This window comes from Micropterus dolomieu, linkage group LG01, assembly GCF_021292245.1.
Source record: "Micropterus dolomieu isolate WLL.071019.BEF.003 ecotype Adirondacks linkage group LG01, ASM2129224v1, whole genome shotgun sequence".
Taxonomy (NCBI): domain Eukaryota; kingdom Metazoa; phylum Chordata; class Actinopteri; order Centrarchiformes; family Centrarchidae; genus Micropterus; species Micropterus dolomieu.
The window spans coordinates 7,014,666-7,042,658 of record NC_060150.1 but is presented as its reverse complement, the minus strand read 5'-3'; the positions used below and the strand labels follow the sequence as shown (position 1 = coordinate 7,042,658).

General features: G+C 39.1%; 2 protein-coding genes across 2 annotated transcripts; one reads left to right on the top strand and one right to left on the bottom strand.

The window, feature by feature from the left end:
* Nucleotides 1-81: 81 nt before the first annotated feature.
* Nucleotides 82-8,895, bottom strand: lypd6 (LY6/PLAUR domain containing 6). The gene is made up of 5 exons (XM_046054622.1): nucleotides 8,856-8,895; nucleotides 2,928-3,094; nucleotides 1,353-1,451; nucleotides 846-976; nucleotides 82-715 (listed from the first exon to the last, which is right to left on the bottom strand). Exons 2-5 carry the CDS (start codon nucleotides 3,046-3,048, stop codon nucleotides 539-541), a joined length of 528 nt encoding a protein of 175 aa, XP_045910578.1. The 5' UTR covers nucleotides 3,049-3,094; nucleotides 8,856-8,895; the 3' UTR covers nucleotides 82-538.
* A 2,579-nt stretch (nucleotides 8,896-11,474) lies between these two features.
* pspc1 (paraspeckle component 1) lies at nucleotides 11,475-27,545 on the top strand. The gene is given in 11 exon segments (XM_046054554.1): nucleotides 11,475-11,963; nucleotides 12,461-12,610; nucleotides 12,717-12,868; nucleotides 15,127-15,222; nucleotides 15,993-16,189; nucleotides 18,744-18,828; nucleotides 19,126-19,231; nucleotides 23,329-23,386; nucleotides 26,226-26,362; nucleotides 26,737-26,831; nucleotides 26,833-27,545. Coding segments are annotated over 11 exon segments (1,584 nt in total). The 5' UTR covers nucleotides 11,475-11,588; the 3' UTR covers nucleotides 26,966-27,545.
* The last annotated feature ends 448 nt before the right edge of the window (nucleotides 27,546-27,993 follow it).

Here is a 27,993-nt window from a genome sequence, read left to right as displayed (position 1 = left end):
AACAAAGCCATGTAATCAGTCTAATAATAGTACATACATATATTTATTACATACAAAAACAATCTGTTTCACAAGCAATTTCATATTGACAAAACCTCCTAAAATACACACATGGTTAAACAATAACAAACGAATATTAGTACTGATACTTAGTATAAATAAATTACCTAATAAAGTTTAAACAAAATGTAAATATTGTCCGAAAGGAAAAAAATGTAAGTGGAGTTTGGTGCCATAGTAACAGGCTTTGACACGCGTTTACCGTTTGCTCAAAGTTAAATTGCATTTCTCTGTGACTCGACGTTTTGGACAGTTTCTGAAACATCCTTATGGAGTTACTTTAATTAATCTGAGCAGGATACCGTAAACACAAATTCCAGATCTGATATGCTACATGTACCAGCTGTGTTAAACAATACCACAGCATTAGTTAAGAAATTTATCTGTATCATTGGTCGTCACTGTTAACTAATTTCTGTCCTTGTGTTCTTTATCAAGTTGTTGTTTATGTGTTTTGTTTTCATGCAGAGTTTCCCTCTCAAACATGCCCAGCTGTGAAGATGCAGATTATGATGATGATGATGTAGCTCAGCATTGCAGGAAGAAGCCTTCTGCTCGAGCCGACCAGAGGAGAAGTCGAGGAGAAAATGGCGCTGCTCTCATTTCTTGGCACCAACACGTTACAGATGTTGCCCTCGCAGCAGGACGAGCACACCTGACGGGTGAGATTTTAATGTTAAGAATAGGCCCAGATTGCATAAAATGATTTTTAAATACATCTTTGATAACACGAGGATGTTCAGGTTGTGGACATACACGCAGTTTAATATAAAGGCTCCACACACCTGAAAGGCGTTATCAGTGACATCAGCACAGCCAGTAAACAGACAGTCCTTCAGAGTCACACAGCGCTTGGTCACAGACACACTGTTTCCATGGTTATCCATCATGTGGCGTGTGTAACAGTATCTCGCATCTGGAAGACATGGCACACCGTAATGTCTGGATTATTGTGATGAGACTGAAAACAGCACCCAATGTGTTTAATGTGACTGTATGTTGGGCATAATATTGGGTTTCTCCACATTTCATCAATAATTTAACTAGCATTCATGTTTACAGCCCTTTAAACAACACAATCAGGAGTTAAGGAAAAGCTTGCTCATTAAACTCTCACTATTTTATTTCCTTTATATGTGTAGAGAAGAGGTTTTCCCATGCTTGTATGCTGCTTTTCACATTCAGTTATAATTGCCTGGAACTATAACATCAACAGAAGGTCAAAATAATCAAATGAAGTAAAGTTCACATTAGCAGCGCACATAGAAGCAAATGAGAAAAGGCTTATGTACCTTTTGGACAGTAAACATCCGCTGCCCAGCGATTGCACTCATAGTTATCTGCAGCGTCTTCACACGTGAAGCACTTGAAGGCACCAGGATGTGGTGTGGCTGTGGAGGACAGACAGACAGTACAATGTCTGATACTGACATTCAGGGTTTGATTATTGTCTTTATAATATTTGTTATATGTTTATTGAACATTTGAGCAAATTAGTTTGCCACAAAACCTGAGCTCACGGGAATCTGCTCCTCGTAAATGTGTCCTAAAAGTTGTGGACAGCTTAAAAGTTATTGCATGATAAGATAAAGACAGAAAAATAATAAGGATTGAATTAATTAGATTAAATTCCAACAAACACAAAATGAAAACTGTAACATACTAGCTTGTGGCTGTGAAGTAGCTGGTATATTAACATGGTGGCATGTTTTATTAGTGTGATTGCTGAATCACACTTGTTTTGTTTGCTCTTTATTAATGTGAGTGCAGACTCAGCAAGAAAAGCAATAAATCTGCAGCCCACTAGGGCTGTCTTTGTTGCTTTTTGGAGTAAAAAAAAATGTTGTTCTAGTTCTAACATAAAAGATTTGTTTTCCAGACAGTATCTCTGAATAATCATCTGTTTACTAAACTGCTCTGACACAGTGATTCATAGCCTTCCCATTGCCAAGAATCTTATCTGTACTGGGAATTAGGCTGTGTTTCAGCTGGGACAGCTGTGGGTCTCGGGGTCAGCCACTTTTCAATCACAGGACAAAGCCTCTTACTCACAAGACAGACACACACCCACACACATCTCGATCACTTTTGAAGCTCTCAAATCTTTTGTCTCGTGATAACTGTTGGAGGCAGATTTGAACAAATGTTTCATGAGTCAACACCTTGCCTCACAGCAAGAAGGTTGTGGGTTCAAACCCTGTCTGTGTGGAGTTTGCATGTGTTCCGGTGCTCCGGCTTCCTCCCACCATCCAAACACATGCAGGATAAGCGGTTGATGATGGATGGATGGTTATTTTCTCCAGCTTTCCTATTTTGATTCGTTTGCTACCCTAAGGTGGACTTTAATGTGTGTACCAAATTTCATGGAAAATCATCCAATAGAAAAAAATGTTGGACCGGCATAGAGCTGTCCATAGAGCTACGCCACTACAATTTCTTTTCCACCGGATGGTACCAGCTCAACTTGCCTCTACTCTGCTCGCCTTTTGTGGTTTTCCATCTGGTACCAGGTATCTGGTAGTTTTTTTGGTATCACTTCCGTCGAGGTTCCAAGCAAGCTGGACAAACCCACCATTTTTAAATAGTTTAGCCAGAGATTGGGAGATAGTAACTGTGATAATACTCTGTCCTTTATTATTAAAGTGCGTGTCGTGTTGAAGATTACGTCACGGCAATTTTGTGCGGTGTCGCTAAATTGCATGGAAATACTATGTCTGCAACAGAGGACAGGGCACCAAAAGCCAGTCGAATTGAGGTGAGGTGGTACCAGCAATGGGTAGCGTATCTAAAACAAAGGCATCTGGGAATACTGTTAGTGTTTTTATACTCAAAACACACATTATGCAAATAGTAATTCTTGCCCCTACTTGAGGGATGCAGCAGGATGATGTCTGTCAAGGTGAAGTCCCGTGACTGGACAGTTTTCTGCCAATCAGCAATGTTGGTCATTATCAGGACCCAGGCCACTGTTGGCCAGGCTTCCATCATCGGCCCAGAGTACCTTCATGCACGTTTCGTCTTGGGCAGGCAAACACTGTGGGAGAGAACGGACCATCAGCAGCTGAAATACAGCACAGAGATGGTGTCAAATAAATCCAGTGATAATCCAAATTGCAGAATATAAAAGAATGAATTCTGCAGTGATAAGTTTCATCGAATTGTGTACGTGTCTCTTTCAGCATCTGTGACAAGAACTGGAGAAATGCAGCTCTAGATCTTTCTCATAGCCTTCTTTTTCTGTGCCGTAAAATACATGTTAAATGAAAATAACTTACTTAAATAATTAAGAATATGTACTATGTAATTACTGTGTAGTTGCAGTGAGTTCAGAAAATTAAAACACATGTCTTCTTGAAAGAAAAGAAAAGCTAAAGTCCTTATCATAGAAGGAATGAGTCTATAAAATTGATGAGCTGTGTGTGCTGCTCATGCTGTGAGCTTGCTTCATTATTTAAACGTCAAAAGGAACCCTACCAGTCTACGCTAAGCTTTAACAGTCAGCATCCATCCCTGGATATGAATAAATGCAGGACAAAGGACTGGAAGACATCTAACATGATTGTTAACACTTCTGACATAGACATGAGTTATGTTTCAATAAGAAAGCCCCCTTTTGCCCTCTGGGTATTAAGCCATGTTTTTTTTATGTCATGCACTGGGTCATTCATTGGTAAAGCCAAGTCAGCATTTGTATTGTCTTTATCTTTGACCCCTTCGCAACAGCAGGTCTGCTCAAGGAGGAAATGTCCCCCTCTAGACCTTTATTTCCAAATCAGTTCCTTGGCTAAATAGAGTCACTGCCCCATTAATAAAGTGCCCAGTGTTAGACCTTTAGATACGGGACTTAACAGGATTGTGGAGCCATGTTGTAGGTATATGCAGCAAGTGTTAATGCATCTCTAACAGAAATGTAAATCTCAGAAATGTCCCTTTGAAAAAAGCCTATTAATGTTACTTGTAAATTACATCCACAATGTCCTTATTTGGGCCTTTTAAAGACGGTGCTGTGTTGTATTGATTTGATCAAACTAACAGTTCCTACATTAGTGATGATCACTTGAGAAATTGGCAGTACTATGCAGGAACAGGAGTATTGTTCCCCTACAGTGCTTCCAATATATTTTGTTATAAGACCATCTATTAAACAATAAGAAAATGGTGACTGCACATGAGTATATTCTTAAACGTATATATAAACGTATCCTTTCTATTTATTGGGAATTAATAATAAGACTAAGGGTCTATTGCTATATGCGAGAAAATAGCGACAGGGAAATATCAAAAAAGTTTTAAAAGTTAAAAATAATAAAAACAGGCAGGCCTCTCACCTTTGTCAGCATGCCAACATGTTCACAATAACAATACTGACATGCTGATAGGCTGACGTTGACCATTTCACCATCTTAGTTTAGCGAGTTAGCATGCTTTCATTTGCTAATTAGCTCTAAACACAAAGTACAGCTGCTATCATTAGTTTTAATCATAAACCAAATATTGGACAAATGAAGATTCACCAAAGACGTATGAACAAAATGTCATGGCAATCCATCCAATAGTTAGCTAAAAAGTGAAACGCTGTTAAACCTCTGAAACTACAGCCTGAGGTAATAGATACAAGAGGCTACAGTGGGTATAAAGAAAGCCTATTGAGGACACACATTCCTTATTGTGAGACTGACTTTGTTGAGGAAGTCGAGATATATCCTCTAAGCTGCCATGTTAATCCTTAGAAACATCTCTAAATCAGGTGCAACTATGGGCATCAGCCGAAAAACAATGTTTTCATTCCAGACTCCAAAGGAGGATTTAACAAGTCAGTGACGAACATATAATGTAGAGAAAAACTCCCCAACATGAACTCCCCTTAGCCTAAAAGCTCTGAACTACATTCAGACTCTCTGACAGCTTATTACTTCAAACAGCACATTAGGATACTGTGACGTATTATTTCAACACAGATCAAATAGGGGCCATTTCCTGTTTGCCACTATATTAGAATAATTTACAACGGCTTTCAACATTGAGGGAGGATACCTGAGTGATTTAAAGATTTAAAACAGCATTTGTCTGCAAGAATTTTTCTATGGGCTTTGGTACGTGTTTTATAAGTATTCAGTTACAGTCAAGGCAGAACACTCTCTAACAAATGCTCTTCTTAGATTCACTGAGACGTCAATCAATTAATTCAATACCAGATGACCTGGTTTTGTCCCAGCGTTGAGATCAGTAGATTTGTTTGAGTTCAGCGATGAGTTCAGAAGCCTCTGACTCTATTTTACGTGTTATCCCCAGGCATTGTGCAGGCTGTGTGGTTGTAAATGCTTGTTTTCTTTGCATTACGCATGCCCCAATAAATAGTAAGCCACATCTTTGCTGCAGACAGAATAACCACACCGTGCTATACTGTACATGGCGTACTCTGTATCAAAGGCTGTGGATTATATAGTTTAAAGTGAAAAAATATGAATTAGGCACAAATAAATATACACACTAAATACTATTTAAAAGCAACCCAGCACCTGTGGCACAAAGTTTGTACAAATACTTTTCAAATACTAAGCTTTGCTTAACGTTAGCTTGGCTAACACCATTAGCTCAAATTTATTCAACCTAGTTTGCACTACAGAAGCTCAGACATGGCCTAATTGCATGATAGAGTATAATTTAAAACGATCCAGAGAAGTCTTTTAATCCCTAGGGTTGCAGTCATTACGCTCCTCATAGCACTAGTGCTACTGTATAGCTCATAATGATATGCCGTGTCCGCTGAAAGGAAAACTTGAGATTAGCCCTCGAACTTTGAGCTGTCTGACAGATGCCAGGTCTTGCCTGGAGTAAAATTTGGTTTGAGTCTGAGAGGCAGGAGTGAGGGGATTAGGGACAATGGCTCCCTGTTACAACTGGAGAGGGATGGAGACGGTTTATATCACTCTGGGTTCAATCAGCACCGACCAGCTCCTTCAGGTCCTCAGTTAAAAGGCCACGCAGGGCTGAAAGAATCTGAAGGAGAGCAGGTTTTAAATCTTTCTGTCTCCCCTGACAACGGGGAATAAAGTTTGCAGATTGTGAATGAAAAAATTAGTAAGTGGAGCTGAACTGTGCAGCTTCACAGTCACTGTGATATTATTAGTGATATACTGCAGGACACAGTATTTTGCAGACATTACTGTTGCTGTACAACAAGATGTTCTTTACTGAAATTGAAGGCATCGTGGTGGGAAAGCCATCTGAACTAAAGTGTCAAGTCAAAACTAAGAATTGCATTTAACATGCTGTTTGACTCGTGACCCTGCTTGTGACCTTTTCATACCAGAAATAAGTTGGGTTTATCTGCTGTGTCCAGTGCTATAAATCAGTCATGATAGGTTCAAAGGTTAAGTTGAGTTGTGTACACCTGCTTGACTTAAGTTAATGAAAAAAAAAAAAAAGCAAGTTTTTTCCAAGAGTAAAACTGCTATAGGTAATATTTAGTTAAACTAATTACTTCTCACCTTCTGTCAGCTGGCAGTGCTGTGCTGCCTTTACGTGCTGTCAGAGACATATTTATGACCCATGGATGACCCAAAACATTGTAAATATTACAGGGAATGTCATCTTTATCTAAAACCCACAGTGCATCTGATGTATTTTTCATGGATAATATAACATAATATGTGTCCTTTTTAACAATTGCTTGTATTGCGGTTTGGTGAATGTTTGGGGAACACATTTATTAGACCTCAGTGTGCCTTCAGTGCTTTTTGTCTCACTCATTCTGTGTCTATAGAAAAGTAGTAAGCTCCGTTTGTCTATCATTTTTAACAGAAGCCATTTAAATGTGCAGAAATACACGTTTAAAATATAGAAAGTCGGTGTTGTAGGAGAATACGAAGGACGGCAGGATTACTGATGGACCAGAGAGAAAAACATAAAGGGTTTAAATAGCCTGAGGCGTCCGCAGTTGTTCATTTAAACTTGAATGCATCACACACTGTAGTAAACAGCACTGGCAGCTGAGAGAATTTGCTTGGTTAGACCCAACAAACAAAGCCTAATTATAATATATAAATATTTAAACAATCAATATATTAGTGATCTCGGCTGCTATAGATAGTAAACAAAATGTCTAATGTGAGCTATTTGATTCTTTAGATGAAGAATAATTGCTCCATGTTGGTCATGCGTGTCAAAAGGATACCCTACCAAGTTTTAGGCCACCAGGGTTGCCTTTGAAGTTCAGCCGATATCCAGCAGCTCAGTTCTATCGACCAGACACATATGGCAGGGGCTTAACTTCTGTTATGCAACTGCTTATGTTTTTTCCGGTGACTGCACCAGATAAATTACAGTAAGAGTTTCTGAATTCTCATGTCTTTAACTGTCTAACACTTTCCTGTTGATTGAAACACCAGAGTACAGCGTATGATAACTTTTTTTTTTTTGGTTAACTCAAGTTCAGCCTCCCACCATACACACAAATACGCAGTCTGCTTCCCATCTCCACCGGGGTTTACTGAGTCACTACATGACAGTAACATCTTTATGAGGTCCTTGCTGAACTGGGCATCTCATAAAATGCCTGACGTCTTTACAACATTGTTTAATACGGTTGAAAAAAGGTCACGACAGACCAGAGGCTCATGATTAACACATGTTTACTGTAGTAAAGAATTACTGCCTGAAGATGAATCATTCTTTCTGGTTTAACTGGAAATTCTCCGCTATCTTTTGTGTTTATAAAACTTCATAAAACACTTTTTCTTCCTCATGCAGTGGGGGTGGGAGTATTAGGATACTTTAAGTAAGTAAAAGTAGCAATATATCAATGCTAGTCCTGAATTTAATATAGTACTTTAGTATAAAAAAGGCAAATTAAGCAGCATAATGTCCTCTTATTGTTATATACTATATCATTGGATTTCTGTCACCAGTGTTTTGATGTTATAGTTGGTGGAGGCTACTGCTATTAAGTACTTTGTACTGTTGGGTAGTTTAATCAATAACACTGCATCATTCTATAAACAGTCTATAAACTACACACGTTTTTATGTAAAATCTGACAAGTAGCTATAGTTAAATAGTGGAGTAAAAAGTATAGTGGAGTCAAAGTTTCAAGTTTCTTATAATGTGCTACAGTAGGCTACTTGAGTAAATGTCCATTCCACCATTGCCATCATGTAAAACATCATGAATGCTCTTCTTGGACATGCTTAATCACAATCAATGCACAGTGTAAATATGTAAAGCCATAGACAAATGTGTTTACAGTACAAATTACATTAATGTTGTCTGCATACATGTGATTAACGATTCCTACTCAAACCGCGCTTCAGATCTCAGCCACTACACATGAATTAAAACAGCCTAAATAATAAATAATCCTATTTATATGCTACCCCGGCGCTATAACCACTTGCTGCAATATAACATGGAGATTTAAGTAGCATAATTAAAACGGCATTATCATTGGGCAGTGTTTTGGAAACATGGGAACAAATGTCGGCTTGTGTTTTAATCACTGTGTACTTGTGAACGGCGATAGTGTCTCTATGGTCTGTCCTCCTATAGCATTTTCTTTCACTGTGTCTGAAATAAAGTTACATTTAAATTATGTTCAAAAATCATCTGCCGTCTCACAGTATTAAACTGTAGCGATTATTAAACCTAACATTGGGGGGTTTCAAATATCACATAATTAATCTGAAATTACGTCTTAATTTCACTGATGATGCGTGACATTTAAAGGCACTTTAAAACCGACTGTCAGCTGAATATGCTTATCTAGCTTACATATGGTACTTTAAAATACAACTTACCGGCTGTATTTCCTCCAGAAACCCACAGGAAACTTCCAGCCTGACTGTCCGCAGATGAAAAAATAAAAAATACTGAGCTACTCAGTGAAGCTGAGGGAGGAGGGTGCTGCAACGTCACTGGCACGTCACTGCTGTTCCCATCAGCAGCTGGACCAGTAAAAGTATAATGTAATATATATATATATATATATGTAAATATATATATATATATATAGTAACGTTTTTGGGGGGGGTTCTGACATTATCTTTATAATGCAGTGATGTAATAAGTGCACTTATTCAACTACTGTACTTAAGCTGTACTTAAGTTCAAGTATTGAGATACTGGACATGTTGTACTTTTTTTACTTCATTACATTTACAGTTTTTGTTACTAGTTACTTTGCATATTCACATAATTAATACAAAATATTATCAACAAATAAATTTGGATGAATAATAATAGATTAAGATACCCAACAGTATATAAAGTAATTACAAGTAGTTCCACTTGCAACATTAAGATTATGATTGCCCATGAATGTATGAACAATTATAATCCAGTTATATGATACATATTATTCTGGCCTGGGTCATTCTGCATACTGACCACTTGTGCTTTTACTTTGAGTACATCTAGCTGCTAATACGTTTGTACTTCTAGTCAAGTAAAGATTTTTTCCTACACTGTTGTATAGGCACTTTTAAATTACAGTTTCTTACTTAACATAATATATAATCACATTGGGACATTTTTCTGCATGATAAGCATCTTTACTTAACTTTACTTATAATAGGCTACATTTTTCTGATAGCATTCCTGTAATAAAAATAAAAGATACTAATAATAACACTAATAAATAGTAAAATAATTTTTAAATTGTGATATTGCTAGTATGAGTACTTCTCCCACAGGCATTGTAATGGCGTAGTAAACTACTGCTGACATGATGGTCAATTCATGTTCACTTGCTTAAAAATCAAATACACATCTTATTTTAAAAAACATGAAAACATTTCTGTTAGCTGACACATAAGCTAATGCGCTGCTTTATTGGGCACAAGTGCTATATGTGAAACCAATACATATTTGATGAACACACACCTAATTAAGACTAAGATCAGTGTCTTTTTGATATGTAAAATGCATGCTTTGGGCTCAGGATCAAAAGAGATCAAACGGCAAATCTTATCTTTACTGTAATGAGCATTCATTATATCTGTAGGCAATTTACAACACGACCCTACAAAAGTATGCATGCCCTACAAATCGCTTAGTTATTCACATTCCATGAGTGAAACCCATGGTATGCTGCCAATGTGGACAGACTCATACACTCATCATGGACAGGCAGCAGCCCTCTGACCTGCCCGGACATGGGATCCCTGACAGGAACGCAAGGAAGAAGACGGCAACCCTCTAGACCCATGTCAACAGAGGAATTTAAGTAGCATATGCACACAGATGTGCCACAGTATCTGGACAGATGGTCGGCCCATCATAGAAAAAGCTTTCAGCAGCACCTCAGGGAACTTGCACACCGCTCGAATGACAGCAAAAGACACACATTATGTATTTGACCAGTCAAAATGTATTTTCATGTTGGAAGGGATGAAGGGGCAGTAACACATCTCCTTGTTTAGTACAATGACATGGGAGCTTAGAAGGCTATAGCCGGTCTCATTGTGCAAACTGTGATATTGAATGAGTGGCCAATGGTGCTTTCATGTGCTCCTCAGATTGTCCCTTTTCCTGAGATGGGAAGTCATTCTTCCAACTTCAGTGTGTTCATGTGCTTTAAAGTTTAAATGTGGAAAAAACATGGGGTTAATTATATTTATAATTTTTTTTATTTTTATGAATTGTCACCTGCCAGCTAAATTTTTTGTTTCTCTTTATATAAATAAAGACATTTCCACCATAAATTGGAGCAGAAAATCTATCTATAATGCAGGACATTAAGTGTTTAATGGTCAAAATCTTCTGGGTGAGGACCCCCACATATATTTCAGCATTTCATATTTCTTCAAAATAGTGTTAAAAATCTTCTCATCTGGTTTTTGACCATTGTCAAATCTTGTGACACACTTGTAGTAATAATAATAATAATAATACATTCATTTATAGGCGCCTTTCAGAACCCTCAAGGTCACCTCACAAAACAGTATAGCAATAAATAAAACTTGTATCATCAAGCCCCTAATCTGAGGCTTTCTTTCCCCACCACTTTTCAACACAAAGTGACGCCATTGGGGTTTGATCATACAGGGTAAATCAGGCAAAAGTCAATCAGATGAATGTTTGGAATGTAAATCCACGGAAAATGTAGAACATATACTGTTGTATTGTATGAAATAAAGGGATGAGAGGATAATGCTAATTGAAAAGATAAGTCAGACAGGAAGCAATAGGAACTTTATTAGGAGAGGCTGTAAAGGATGCACCGAAAGATATTATGCAATATCTGAAGAATAAGGATCTATTATAGGATAGTTTTTATTTTAAATTATGATGATGTGAAAAGTAGCGCTATCAGTATCAAATATGCTACATACTCCGGTACAGTAGATGGCAGTATGCACCTTAAAAAGTTATAAAACAAAATGAAGAAGAAGCAGCAGATAGCAAGTTGCGCGCGCAACCATGGCCATCTTTGAATCTGAGGAGGTTTGCACCATCAATACTGGTGCACTATCCTTTACCACAAAGTTGGTTTAATTCAGATAACGTTACATAAACTATTTTGTCCGAGCATGGCTAACCGAAATATGCAACAAGCGAGCATGCAGAGCAGTAATTCTCCTCAACCAGCGAGACGCGGGATCGACTCCCCGGGCACGGAGCAGTCACCGGCGAACAAAGACAGCCCAGCTCCGCAGCAGCAGCAGTCTCCTGCGGGCGAGCAAGAAGCCGGGGAAGGAAGCGAGGAAGGCCCGGAAGAAATGACTCTGGATATCACGAGTTTTCGAAAGCCCGGGGAGAAGACGTTCACCCAGCGCTCACGGCTGTTTGTGGGGAACCTCCCCACGGACATCCCGGAGGAGGAGTTCAAGAACATGTTCGCTAAATATGGAAACGTTAACGAGGTTTTCATCAACAGAGACCGGGGCTTCGGCTTAATCCGCCTGGTACGTGCCAAGTCCTGCTTTTTGGTTTTAAACTGTGCTTTGTGTGCGTTAATGTTCCTAATCTATTTGTATAATGTTTACTAGTACAGCTGATATGTTTGCATTAGCAGAAGGTGCTGGCTGACTTCACACCCCATTCATATTTTATCATATCTTAACATTACATTTGAGTACCATATTATTTGTATGTTTCCAAATCACGAGAGGCTTCCGCACATATAGACCTTTTATGTATTAAAGTGAGAGGGAGAGGAAGGTTTTATTACATTGCAATGCAGGTGCTTCAGCTCATACAGCAAATAATACAGCAATATATAGTTTGAATGTAAGTGACACAGTTTCATTGGTCACCACAGACAATGTGGTGCAAGGTTTCATACACAGGTGCAAATTCTGGACTGTCAGATAGCTTTAAGTGCAGATTAAACTCAATGTATTCTGCAGCCTTCATGAGTATCATTCATCACCCTTTTGCTTTTCATCCCTTTGTCTTTCAGGAAACCCGGACGCTGGCAGAGATTGCAAAAGCAGAGCTGGATGGGACGGTTTTGAATAATAGACCAATCAGGATCCGCTTTTCTACACATGTTGCTGCGCTCACAGTGCGTAACCTGTTGCCCGTTGTAACAAATGAGCTGCTGGAACAGGTATGCTGGACAAGATCTTTTAAAATCTCATTGTGATAAGATCTCAGAAGATTGATGATTTCTGTTCACTGACCTTTTAATCTGAAAACCACCTTCTTCCCTTCAGGCGTTTTCTCAGTTTGGGCCGGTGGAACGGGCTATCGTCGTGACAGATGACCGTGGTCGTCCTACTGGCAGGGGCCTTGTGGAGTTTGCAAACAAGGCAGCTGCACGTAAAGCCCTGGAGCGCTGCACGGAGGGAGCGCTGCTGCTGACCACGTAAGGAGTGTGGGGATGAAGAGGTTTGGAGGGGTGAACACACAGAACATGCTGGCGTTAAATGACTGTGTGAGGGTTCATTGTTTAGTTGCATTATATAGGAAATTGTGAAGCAGTGATTGCTACAAGAATCAGTTTGTTTGTCAGATTCTCCCAAATTTCTCCATGAAATGAAGGTTCAGTCTTAAACTACTCACCCTGCATCAGTTGAAACCTTACATATACACAAAAATATGTATATATTTATAATAATATATAATATCATCTTACCAGGCATTCAGAACAAAACCCCCGGATTTAAGTGTATAGGGTATTGGGTCTACATCCACGGGTTTGAAGTTGCCAAAAAACTGGTCAGTGGTTTATTATATTAGCAACAAGATTTGGCAGCAATCAATTAATCTTTCATTGCAGCTATCATGACGTACCAGCAGAAATATGGCACTCATGCTACTTGATAGTCTACCAGGAATGCGTGCTAGCACGTATTTGATTTGCCAACCCAATGCTTTGCCAGATGATGTCGCATTGTGTTGCGGTAAAAATTGAGCCAGATTTTATTCTTGCCGACGTGCTGCATTTCCTGCCTGAGTCCTCTGCATCAGCACCCCTGCTGCGTCAATGCATGTGTCTTATTAAATTAATGCAGGGGTTTCTGTTTTCACTTGATGCTGCTGTGTGGCTGAACGTGGCATTAATCCACGGTGCCATTCACGCCGTGAGTTTACTTCAGTGTAGGGGTAATTGTTTATATTCCGACTTGTTGATGTAATGAGGTCATACCATCACACACTATTCAACACACTGTTCAGTCCTCAACTGTTACCCATCCACCACTGTGTCCCAGAGCAAGACACTTAACCCCTAGTTGCTCCAGACATGCACCTCTGACATGTATAGCAATTGTAAGTTGCTTTGGATAAAAGCGTCAGCTAAATAAATAAAAATGAAAGTGAAAGTAACATGGCACCGTGGAGGTGTTGGTTTCAAAAAGGGGAGTGACTTCAGCAGTGGTTTGGTTTGATCAGATGTGCAAAAAATTATGATAAAATTTAAGAACTACATAAAGAAAGTAAAATCAAAAGGGGGCTATAAAACAAACTTCTTTTACCACCTCAAGCAGAAGCACCTGGTTGAGTAAAAGGAGAGCCAAAAATCCCATGAGGAGAGCTCACCAGCTATTGTGAGGCCTGAACCAAACATAGGTTTCAGAATTTTATGGTCAAGAATATAATACAGAAATAGAATAGAATAACAGAAATACGCTGACATCGTGATATTATTTTAGGGCCTTCCTGCCGTCCCCTACGTCAGTGATCATTTGCGGGCCCACGATGCTGAGGAGGTCAGAATTTGAACTATTCAAAAGCAGATGTTTTGGGCCCTGCAAGTTGCGAGACCGGATTAAAACGCCACAGATTTATGAACAGACTCTAAGCAGGGTTTTGCAGGCATCTGAAAATGAGGCTTCCAAATTCACAAATCGGTCTGATCTAGGGCTGCATAATATATCGTTTTAGCATCGTCATCGCAATGCCAAGCAAGTCAAATGAGCTCAAACACCTCGACTTTTTTGCTTCTTGATACAAAAAGAAAACTTGCACTGCATTTTCCATGACTGATCTACAAGAGAAGTCTGTCTGATGTAACATAATTTACTCGATTTAAGGGTTCGTGGATACACAGTTTGTTGACAAGCAGTTTCTTCATGCACAGCGAACCACCTATCACAATACAGTTATTGTTCAGTTTATCAAACAGCTGAAATAGGCCACGCCCCAGTTAGTTGTCAACAACAACATGCAAATAAGTGAGGAACAGGAGAAAACCACCGAAACAGTGGATTTGGTTGCAAAAAGAAAAGCAACTTTTGTAAACCACTCGGGCACTGGTGTATAGCTGCTCTTTTATTTTTATCATGTTGTTTAAAATGTTTACTGCATTAAAGCTTGAGAAAAGATGGTTTGCACTCAAACAAAAAGTCTAAAAATTTTATTTTAAGCTTTCCCCTACCAAATCACCAAATAATTCTAGGATGCTTAATTCTTTTCAAATAAAGCAATTCCTGTATTTTTTCGTATTGCAATATATATCGCAGAAAAGAAAAATATTGCAATGTCAGTTTTTTCCTATATCGTGCAGCCCTATTCTGATCTCAGTCTTTCATTGATGGGCCTTTTAATAACGCATCGACGACCACTGCTTTGCTGTAATATCGGAGGGAGTTTTAACTTAAGTGTTGTCCTCATTTTCTTCAGCACACCTTGTCCAGCTATTGTGGAGCCCTCAGAGCACTTTGATGATGAGGACGGGCTGCCGGAAAAAATGCTGCAGAAGACTCCGAGATACTATAAGTAAGTAAAGAGGGGATTTGTAGTCATGTTATAATGCGAAGGCATGTATAGATTTTTGTTCCTTTTTAAATGTGCTTTGTTTTGTTTAGAACATTTTAACTCCACTAAGCCTGCAGCTATCAGTATAATCAGATAAGGATTCTTCTGATTATTCCATTGTATCATTGGATAAGAAATGCGTTTGCTTGGGGCCCCCGGTACCGGGATCAGCTGTGTAACTCATATCACGTTACAACCCAAACTCTCAGATTAACCAGATGAAGAAGAACAACAACAACAAATGCATGTTTAAGAATTGTGCCTTACCTTTGCTAGCCTTTATCTCAACGAGCAAACGGGATTTACGTTAAATGCTAACAGTTAACAGTACCTTGTTTCGGGCCCCCCGCTCTGTGGATTCGATGCGTGGACCTGATGCTTTCTGCTCAGATGCTGAAGCATTGCCGTTGTGCTTTTGTGGTAGGCTAGTTCCTTTTTACAGCAGACACACTGTACAGAGTTGTTGCTGTTTTCTTTTAGCTTGAAATAATCCTGAACTTTGGATACTTTCTATCTTTCAATTGGTCCCCTTGATATTTTCTTTCTCTTCCTCCGTTTTACAATCTGCACCATCAAATCACGTCATCTTCACTTGTCCGACAGTATTAATCGTCTGTGTGTCTGACTCTTCTGGCCTGAATGAGCATTGAAAGAGAATGGGATGTCTTGCTCACTGTTGATAAACCACTAGAGTTGTAATTAATTTGTGTTAATAACCCCGCCCCCTCCAGGGAACGAGAGCAGCAGCCACACTTTGCTCAGCCGGGGACATTTGAGTTTGAATACTCGTCTCGTTGGAAAGCTCTTCATGAGATGGAGAAACAGCAAAGAGAGCAGGTGGACAAGAACATTAAAGAAGCCAAAGAGAAACTGGAGGCTGAGCTGGAGTCGGCCAAACATGAACATCAACTCATGTTAATGAGACAAGGTAGGGGCTGTAGCATTTAGTGTCCTCCTTTTAGGTTGCTGTTTTAATACTAACCTCTTAATGTGTATTGTGAACAATGATTGATTGATTGAATGATTGACAATTATTATTTCATTGTAGCTGCCTGTGGTACATAGTGCTTGATATAATCTGTAGGTCAACATTAACTCTTAATGTATGTTTTGTACATTCCCAGGCCGTTTTGTGCCTTCATTATATACTTAAAGTAATCGCACTGATTTCAAATGTTGCTTTTCTATAGTACAAACAAAAAACCTTTCCAGCGTAACTGAAAGGAGATGATAATAAACCTTTATTCAACCAACCTCGAGTTGCCTTTACTTGCAAACAATCCTGACACACTTCCCTGGCATTTAGTTGCATTTCTGAGGTTTCTCATGCCAGGTATGGTCAGGAGCTCCACCTAGTGTGATGGATTGACTAAGACCAGGGTCGGGTATCATTTGAACTTGATCGATTCCTATTCTGCTTATCAATGCCGGTTCTTTATGGATTCCTAGTTTAAATTACAGAGAGGACACCTGAGTCCGGTAAGACGAGGGGAGGAGGACTGTGTATCTACATGAATAATGCTTGGTGCTCAAATGCAACTAAAGTGGATGGACAATGTTTACCAGATGTGGAATTTTTAATGTTGAGATGCCGGCCATACCGTCTGCCCAGAGATTTCTCCAGTGTTTTTGTCGTTGCCATTTACATTCCTCCAGATACAAATTCAAAAAATGCACTACAGGAACTGTATGAAGTCATCAGCAGTCATATGACAAAACAACCTGATGGTGTTTTTATTGTTGCTGGTGATTTTAATCAAACAAATCTCAGAACAGTTTTACCTAAATTCCACCAGCATGTCCACATCCCCCACCAGAGGAACAAACACGCTGAACCACGTCTACCACTGCCAATAATCCTGGCAGCTACAAAGCCCTCCCCCGTCCCCATTTTGGTCTATTAGACCATATTTCTCTGCTTCTTCAGCCGATTTAAAAGGGTCAAGCAAACAATTAAAACAGTCAAAGTGTGGACAGATGAATCTACAGCAGCTCTACGGGACTGTTTTGGGAGCACAGATTGGAGTATGCTCAGAGAGGCCGCCGCCCAGGAGAGCCACATCAACCTTGAGGAATATACATCATCCATCAGCAAATGTGTTGATGTGGTGACCACTAAAACAATAACATCATTCCCCAGTCAGAAGGCCTGGATGAATGGAGAGGTGAGGGCTCTGTCCAGAGCCAAAAAAGCTGCTTTTCGGTCGGGTGATAAAGAAGCTTACAGCACCGCCAGAGCGAGACTGAAAGCTGGCATCAAGGAGGCAAAGTGCAGACATCAGCAGAGACTGGAGAGAGACCTCAACACCAAAGATAAATGGCAGACGATCAAAAACATCCCAGGCTACAAAAGCAGGAGCGCCCCCACAAACAAGGAGTCAGCTGTTAGTCTACTCCACCTCCAGAACAACGGCCACTGTCAGTATCCACAGCGGATGTGAGGAGAGTCCTGCTGAGAGTGAATTTGTGTAAATCAGCAGGACCTGATAACATTCCTAGCCAATCAGCTAGTTGATCTTATTACTGACATTTTCAACATCTCACTGTCTCAGGAAAGGGTTCCCACCTGCTTCAAGACAGCCCCCATCGTTCCTGCAACTAAAAAGTCTGCAGTGTCTAGTCTTAACAACTAACGCCCTGTGGCTCTGACCCCCTTTCTGATGGAAGTGCTTTGAGAAACCTGGTTCTTCAGCGCACAAAAACAACATCCCATCCAGCCTGGACCCTCACCAGTTTGCTTTCAGAACTAACAGGATGTCATCTCCACTGCCCTCCACTTAGCCCTCACACACCTTGAGAGAAACAACACTTACATCAGAATGCGGTTTGTGGATTTCAGCTCAGCATTCAACACAATCTTCCCAACGAAAGTGATCAGCAAACTCAGCACTCTGGGTTTAAACACTGCAAACCCACCCAGCCACAGCCTGTTCACCCTGCTGCCTTCTGGGAAGAGAGATAGGAGTTTCTGCTGCCGCACCACCAGACTGCAAAGCAGCTTTCCCCCCCAAGCTATCAGACTCTTAAACTCCTAGTTCCTCAGCACTGCTCCAGGCATTATCATTTCTGTTACCATTTTTCATAATTGAATCTTTATTAATGTTTACTGTCTGCTATGTAGCAGAAGGGAGTTAAAAAACTCAATTTCACTCTACTACTTTTTATTATTGTTACAATAAAATCTACCTACCTATTCTTTTTAAATGTTTACTTTGGCTGTTGGCTTGTTTTTTAACTGAATATTCACAAAGTCTCAATAATGGCTTGCTTTCAGGAAAAGGCCAGTTTAAATCTACTGTTGTGGTGAATAAATGTTGTGAAATGTGTGTTGCTTAATAGAATTAAAGAATTATGATTGAATTATAGGAAATACTGCTGTAAGTCATGCACGTTGCCTTTTTGTTTAGAGCCTCAAAATATATTCCCTTTTATATCCGCCCCTCTGCCAGTCCGTCTTACTTATGTTGCCTCCCTTCTCCCAGACCTAATGAGACGTCAGGAGGAACTGAGGAGACTGGAGGAGCTCCGCAACCAGGAGTTGCAGAGACGAAAGCAGATAGAGATGAGGTGTGTTTGATTTCTTGAACTACTAGGACCATTCCTAGTTATCCAGTTGCCCTTGATTTTAACCCAGTGAAGGTTAAAATCAAGGGCAACTGCTAAAAGTCCAATTAATATGTTTTGTTTAGTGCCAGTTATTCCTACAGTTTAAATGGACTTGTTATTTTTAAGCTCCTTTTTGTCATTGTGAAGTGAGTGGGATAGATTTTGGCAGTATGCTCTCCTTTGTTTTGTTGTTTTCGTGTTAAACAGGCTATGTATTAGCTGATTTTATTTGACACATTTTACTCTCTCTGGCTATAGGCATGAAGAGGAGAGGAGGAGGAGAGAGGAGGAGATGATGAGACACAGGGAGCAGGAGGACCTGAGACGCAACCCAGACGGCTTCAAACCAAACTACATGGACAGTGTGAGTACAGCTGGAATACAGTACGGAAATGTGCGGTCAAATACACCGAAGCTTGTCCAGTTACACTTTTGAGACATGTTACAGTGTCGTACACACTCAAATGAAGTACTAAAAGTTCTTGAGCTAATTCTACAAATGCACACAACCTTTCTCTCTACTTTGAGCAACAGCTTAGCACACACTGTTCTTTTTCATTCATACATAGAAATCAAAAGTTAAAGTAGTAGTATCTTAAGCATATAGAAATGTTAATGGATTTATATATCAATATTTGGTGTGACCATCCTTTGCCTTCAAAACAGCTAGGTAAACTTGCACAAAGTTTTTGAAGGACCTCGGCAGGTGGCTTGGCCCAAACATCTTTTGAGAACTACCCACAGTTCTTCTTCTGTGGATTTAGGCAGCCTCAGTTGCTTCTCTGTCTTCACATAATCCCAGATAGCCTCGGCGATGTTGAGATCTCAGGGCTCTGTGGGGGCCGTACAATCACTTCTAGGACTCCTTGTTCTTCTTCGTGCTGAAAATGGTCTTTAACGACTTTTGCTGTATGTTATGCTGTTTGACATGACCATGTTAGCTGAGTTTTGCTGTTCCTCACAGTTATGTTCTTCCTGCACAGCTGTTTCTGTTTCAGTTAATGATTGTGTTTCAACCTGCATATTGAATTGGGGATCAACAGCTGACGATATGCCTACAAAAACCCTGACTTTGTGCAAATGTACCAAGAAGAACTGATGATGTTTTTAAGGTAAAGGGTGGTCATACAAATATTGATTTGATTTTAGATTTTTCTTCTGTTCAGTCACTTTGCATGTATCTGTTAATTGATAAATATAATCTATTAACATGTCTATATTTGAAAGCATTCCTACTTTTACAGCATTTTCCACACCTGTCTAAAACTACACAGAACTGCATATATGAATTTAAAGAGGTAGAGATAGAAATGTGTGCACCATAGAGTGAAACAGTCCCATATTCTGTCAGTATCTTCTAAAGGTAACTGTGTCGTCCTTAGTCAGGACAGCCTTGTTTATTTAAGGTCAACAGACTGCAACTGGATTATTTAGCAATATGTGGAATTGCCAGATGTATTTTAATGAGGCAGATCTTGGGGGGTAAAATTACAGTTATGTACAACAAGAGTGACCTGCTGGAAAATGTTTAAATCAATAATAAGAAGTTGTAACTTTATCCAGAGGCCAGTTCTTGGTTCGCAGTGAGCCCTTTCTACGTTTTATGGTTTGTTTACATTGCTTGCAGTTGAGCTCGACTGATGTGTGTTCCTGTGCAGGGATTTCTTATTTCCTCATAGTTGTATAGCAGCTTCCAGAAATATCTATAGAAACAATATTTACCATCTTTTTCATTATTTGTAATGACTTTCCTGTGTGTGTGTGTGTGTGTGTGTGTGTGTGTGTGTGTGTGGTGTTTTGCCTTCAGGCTGCCATGCTATCACAACACATCACTGTAACCCTGTGGTTCATTGTGTCAAACTACTACATTTACACATGGGAGAGGATAAACACCCACATTAGCCACGGGTATCATATTGTTTCACTTTTTTAGTAATATAATATTACTGATATAAATTAACTTAACACTTCTGACAAAAAATATAAGCAATAAACAACTGTATGCTCATAATTAACAATCAGTCTTTAGCTGTAGAACAATGCCTGTATGCATTGTGGTATAGCAGGTTTAGCACTCTGCAGTCTTGTGTGCAGTTTCTTCATCTCCGTTATATTATTGTCTTTTTAAGTTAAGATGTAACTGTGTCCCCTTTTTACATAGTAATTGTAGTTGTTTGAAGAAATATAGTCATTATTTTCCATGAGGAACATTCATAATTCTGAGCTGTTACAATCAAAACTCAGACAGTATATATCTCTTGCATTGCCAGCTTGATCTGTTACTTTTAATTAGAAACTATTTAAAAGAAAGGAGCATGGTTGCATACATAAACAGCCAGCCCAACAGATTATCTAAATCGGTGGAGCTTGATGTATGTGGATGGGGGGTAGTTTTTCTGTCACAGCAAGATTTATCCAATCTGATACAAGTGTTTCCTGACGGTTGAGAATTTTTTGAGTGGAGGCTTCGTGTGCGAGTAGGGAACTCTTGACATCCATCACTTGACAGTCTGAGGAGTAGCTTAGTTTACACATGATTTAAACTAAATTCTGACAGACTTACGACTGCTCTTTGAACTGCACGTCCCTTTAATAAAATAAATAAAGGGATTCACAAACAAATCTCCACATAATTTATTTCAGAAGGAAACATTCTAACACATGACTGAAACATTTAAACTCACTGCTTTAACAGCAATGAGCAGGTTTGTAAAAAAACTCGTTGGGAAGAAAAAGAAAAGGGCGTTTTTGCCGCTGCTAATTCATGCATGTGGATTTGCAGCGATAAACAACAAAACAAACAAAAGCCATTATGTAATCTAAGCATTCTGTAAGAAATCCCTTTTTAATTACCAGTATGAGTGTCTATGAGTGTGAAATGTTATCTGTGTTATAACTTTTCTCTTCACATCCTTTTGCTCCGTTCAGAGGTCCTGTTGGAGTCTGCTTCTTTACATACATGTAACACACTTAAAACAGTCATCTGTCCAATTCATACCTACATTCTGAGTAGGAGAACTTGTATTGTTTCTTATTAAACTGCGGGGACATGTGTGTTGGGTCATACAGTTGGTTTGGATTGATATTTATAGAAACACTTTTCTAATGTGTTCGAGTCTTGATAAACATACATTTTTATTAATCCAGAGGTCTGTTTTACAAATATTGGGAGTCCGTTTCGGGATGATAACAAGAAAACTCATTGAAGCACATAATGGGATATAAGAGACTTCTAATTGTTTCTCGTAACTATTTTACATTTAAGTGCTAACTTTCTCTTTCTTGTGTTTGTAGTTTGTGCTTTTTGTTTGCTGGGAGGATTATTGTTAAAGAGAAACTGCTGCCCTCTAGCGCTTAAATTTGTCTCCGTCTTCCTCAGATGTTAGTGCAACAATGGTTTCATCACACTCAGCACATTCACATTACTGCTTTGCTTATTTTAGTTGCAACATATTGACTATTTAACAGGTAAGTTTCACAGTATTTGCACACCAACTTGGACATGGGTTACTAATGCCTATCTATCTCCATGTCTTCCACTCTCACAATGAGGAGAGTAAATACATGTAGAAGGGAGAGGTTGTGCAAGTCTTCTGAGTGACCTACAGCTGCATTTGAACACTTGTGTGTGTGATAACATGAAAATGTATACGTTTGTGATTAAATGTATTGGCCCATTATAGTGAGTTTATAACTTTGATGAAAAATATTATTTGGTCATTGATGGCCAGCTGGTTTCAGTGAGTTGGATTAAGCCTTGTCCAAATGTTTCGTTGGACTATATTCATTAAAAACTAAAGCAGACTCAATCCAGGTCATTGAAACTTATAAATGTTGAATGTTATTCACTTTGTATAAGATTATGTGTGAAGCAGAGACAGAGAGTTGTTGTTGTGTGAGAGGATGAATGAACTGATAACGAAGCATCTCTATTTTTGTGTTTGTGAACTAAGGTGACAGTTGTCAGACAGACGTCATTCAGCAGCTACGTTACGTCCAGCACCATTAACTCTAGTCTTCCTTTATCAGCGGACATTTTGCCTGTTAAGCACGTAGAATCTGCATCAGAAACGGATCAATAGTCTGAAGCCCATTTTTATGTGACTCATTTCTTTTTAAGATTTGCTTGCACTCTTCCAGCTGATTAGATATGATGAAGTTTAATTACTAAATTTGCGCTGTGATTGCAAGAAGCTTGTCTGTGAGCAGTAAATCTGCAGACCAGCAGGAGGATGGAAAGTGTTTCTGCCTTGCCCGTTTAAATGGAGGCAAGGAAGCATTGAAGCTAAACTTAAATTGCTGATAAGGACTGTAATTATCATTCTTTAAGAGCCATGGCTCTCATCAGTTTTGTGTAGAAAATTAATACTTTTACAGCGTGACTGTTGTAGTGTAGGCTTTCGCTGAAGATTTGTCCTTTAGCGGGGTTTTGTTCTGAAGGCTCTTCTTCACTTCTTCCAGAGAGAACAGGAAATGAGAGTGGGTGAGCTGGGCCCTCGTGGAGCCATTAATATGGGAGGTACGGGCATGATTGTGTAAAGACTGGTTGATACAAAAAGCAGATCAAGTGACGATAAGTGATTTATGACTGCCTTAATGTCATTTATCATCGTAATTTGTCTTGCATCCCAAGTGGCTCCTTTCAGCGAGATGTTTTTTTCGAACGTGTAAATTAATGCTTAAAAGTACATTTTGACAACCTTTTTGTTGTGAAATGGACACACTTGGGATGAAATGCAAAGGAGATAAAACATAAAATATCACATGACAACATAATGTCTATAATAACTGGATATACAGCGGACTGAACGGGGTTGTTTTTGTTTGGGTGAAGTTACATAGTTTGAGAAATATTAGGTCCCTGAGCTCTCATCCTCACTTCAGATTCAAAATAATAATAATATGCTACATGTTTCTTTTTGTAAGCCACTGATAAACTGAAATGGTATTAATTAATATATATTTTATCAGCTGTAGCAGCCTTTGAGCAGCCACTTACTTAGCATTTATAGTTTCAAGTGAATCATGGCAGGAAACAATAGTAGACAAGAAGTAAAGACAAATGTGTGTTGACTTTGACCAGGAATGAAAAATGTGTCTTTTACAAAGTAAATGCGGATCTGACTGAGTGCAGGATGAGGGGCCGGTGACTGAGGTTTAACCTGGGACAGTTCGGTTGAGGTTCATGGTGGCTTTTCACCAGACTAAAATTATAACCCAGGATTGCACATCATCTCTATAAACATAAGTATGTTCCATCTGTTGTTGTTGTTGTTGTTGTTGTTTTTATCGGGGACGAGGGTAAGATATTATTGTTGATAATGACAGTATTTGGCTTTAAGTGGCCTTTCTTGGCTCTTCTGTCTGCATTTACTGTGGCGTGTGCATCTTCAGTATTTATATACATTGTTGGGAGATTGTCATTAGTCAAGCTTCCATCCAAACGCAGCGCAGGTTTTAACTGAATATCCAGAAAATCAGAAAAGGAAAATGCTAATTAATCCACGTTTCCACCAAATATTAGGAGCTGGGAGCATAAAGATAAACAGCTAGGTGGTGCTAGTTATCCTATTGGATGCCATTAAACTGTTGCAGAGGAAGACGAGACAATGAGATTAATTACAAAAGTCACACTCTTCAGTTGAGCAGGAGCTTTTTACTGTGTTTTTTGTTGTTACACTGTGTTTTCCAATTCAGCCAAGCGTAAAAAGGTATTTAGGCTTTTAAAAATATGTTTATAATGTCTGAATGCGCATAAAAACAACATAAAAAAATGTTATGAAATGTTAATATTCTAATTTTTAAATGAATGCTGACAAAATCATTAATTCAGTCAGTCAATCATAAATACATTGCAATGTGTTTTTGTGTGCAGCTCTTATTTACAGAGCTACCAGTACTTTTCAGTCATTTGGAACATTTTCTTATTGCTTGCATCATAGTGCTTTAGTGTGAAGCAGAAGCAGGTTAAACTCTGTGATAAGGACATGTCCAAATAATGTAAACCTACTGTAATGTGGACGTATTTTTCCAAAATAAAAATCTGGCACTCGTTATCAACATTTACTGGGAACTATATACACCTACAGGAAATTATAAACTTCAAGGGATAGTTTGAGAAGTGGGGCTGGGCGAGGTACTTTTTCCAGCTTAACTTTTGTGCTGGTACAACTCTCTGCTTCTCCAAACTGGGGACGCACTGATGTACTGCAGGTACTACTGACAATGGAACGATCCCTTCATGATTTCATGTAGGTGTATATTTCCAATTTAATTTAGTAATGCGTTACTCATGCAATGTTGGCAGAATAGAAAAACACCCCTTATTCTGTTTTTACCTGTTATTTCTGAGGTCCTAGTACTAACCTTGTAGGCACACTAGATAATCAACCAAAATTGATGTATGTGTAGAAATTAGTTACCAAATGAAACAAGATAAAAGTATTTAGCTCCTATAAAGTTATCTGAGTTAATTGTACTATTTTTAATATTGGATTTTATTTTGACGTGACTGCCAGCGGTGGTGTATTTGCACCCATTTTGCCAGCAGTTTGTTGTCATGCCTGTCGTTCTTTTCACAAAGCGGAAGATATTGTCAGTGTCAGAAATTCCCTATATTGCAGACTCTGAAGTACAAGTTTTTCGAACTCGGCCGCTTGTCATTACATTTTAAACGATTTGACGTAAACACGGCATAAACTCTCCATCCAGAGAGCAACTTAATATATTTTGCCTCAGTTGTCTGTGCTGTGAACATTTTACATCAGACATCATGTGGCTATACGTCGGGATGTTTATTTGTACATCTCTTCGATACCGGTGGATTCTGTTGTCAGGGTTTGTGTTTGACTGGAATTGAACCTGTGATGTCTGTGCAGGTCTTACTGCCTTTTGAAACTCTGTATGCTCCATGACTGCGGTGATGTGCAATCCAAGGTTTAGTTAGCTAAAGATGTGGACGTTGGCACTTAGCCTCAAAACTTAGGTGTTAAAGTGGGAACCTCTGTTAATTTCACACCTGCTGTCTCTGTATACTCTATCTGTAAAATGTCACCTTAATGTCTACCTGCTGACTTTAAATTAACGTTGGTTTTTGGTTGTGTTTGTGTTCTATTTATTCAAATGAACTGACAGGATGTTGCCTGTTTTACTTCTGATAAATGTATTGAGCTTTTTTTAAATGAGTAGTATAAATGACAGATATATATTAGTTGTTGACCAAAAGCCAACGTTAACTCTTAATTTGAAGTCATTGATATTAGTTCTGGCATTCAGCTACCACAGTTCTTGCGGGGCGTTAGGGTAGATTACACTGACCCACCAAATGTCAAACCAATGCTCCGTTGTTTTGCGTGTAGATGGCTATAACCAGGCCTCTCCGGGGCCCACTGGTAACCAGGGTCAAATGATGGGCATGAGTGGAAGGGGAGGAGCCATTGGCCCAGAGGGAACTGCAAATATGGGGACACCATTGATGTCAGAGAATGGAGCCATGGTAACGTATCAGGAAAAATAAATAAAGCTGATCTCTCACTTAGCCACTCTTCAACATTTAAAGCCATTTTTTTTATAGAATAAACTACGAGGATATTGAATCTGAAACTGTCTGTTTTAAAGAAAAATAAATCATTTGGCTTCTTCCAAATAACTACTTGAATATTGATCTTAAAATTTTAGACTTAACCAATAGAACTAATAGTTCCTCTCTCTCCCTTTTGTTTGCTTGGTTCACCTCTCTCCACTTTAATTTCGGATGGCGACACTTGGATCAAACTAAACCCTGACTGACTCATCACTTTTCTGGATGTACCTTACTCGTGTCGATTTCACACCATCCCCATCTTTTTTGTAACACTGACGATACCACAGCGAAACGATAGATACCCGCAGGGTGGATCAGTGGGGGGCCGACCAGAAGTTGAGTCCCCAAAGCAACAGCAGCAGCAGCAGCAGCAGCAACAACAGACAGCAGCAGCAGCAGCAGCAGCAGCAGCAGCCGCCATTGGGCCCTCAAGGCGGACCAGCTCCAGGTTTTGGCAGGGGGAATCCAGTAGGGGGAGTCTTTGACGGGCCGAATAACAAGCGGCGCAGATGCTGACTTCTATCTGATCAAAGAGACGCTGTTCTGATGGATCTGTGTTACTGCGCCAGCCCGATAATATCGTTTCTGCTTTACGTTGATTCGATTCCCTCCCTGAGACTCTTTGCTGAAAATTTTTTAACCGATTTTTTTGTTCTTGTGATTGCTAAAACTCTGTATCTGCACTTATCTGCAGTGTTTATTCAGTCCCCCCCCAGCATATGTTTCTCCTCTTTGTTTCAGAATGAACTGGTTTGTCCTCTTGTGTGCTGAAAATTAAGTGTGCAAACAAAGTGTCACAGCGTGTTATCAAGGAAGGCATTTGTGGTTAGACATCTTTGCTTTGGCGGCTACGGTCTTGGATACTATTAAGGTGCTTCAGGGGAGTGTTCAATAAGATGAATTGGATTGGACATGGATTTAAGTCAAAACAGGATGGCTGACCTCTCAAAGTGAAAAATAGTGTAACACCAGTATAAAAAATATGTTCCTGATAGTAAATCACCTTTTTATTAAAGCTTTTTTTGGGTTGGATACTTTCAAATGTTTCTCCACTTTCTGTATTTGATGGTTAAGAGAAATAAAACATTTTTAGGAAGTTGTCTATTTGTGATTTTAAAGAATTGTGTAATTTTCTCAAACTGGATAGTAAATTAACCAAATCCTGCTAAATAACTTAATCTGAAATAGAAATCTTGCAACATGACTTCTCTCTCTAAACATTTCTGGGTTCAGCTGAATCGCAGCTTAACACATAGCGAAGTTAGATTTACTATCAAATAATTCCTCCATCAAATGGTAAAGAAGAAAATATATCTTCATTTTCAAGCTTCTCAGCCTCTCATTTTACTATTGGGTATTTGCTATTTTCAGTACAGCCTTTTCTCCACAAAATGTCTAAGCATCACTTTCATAGTTCACCTCTTAAATTGTAGTCATGGAACAACAGTTGACATTTTTATGAGAGTATAATTATCTTGGGAGAATTTAAAATAATTCCCCTAACAAATCCTTAAAGGAGGTGTGTAAGATTTAGGGGGATGAAT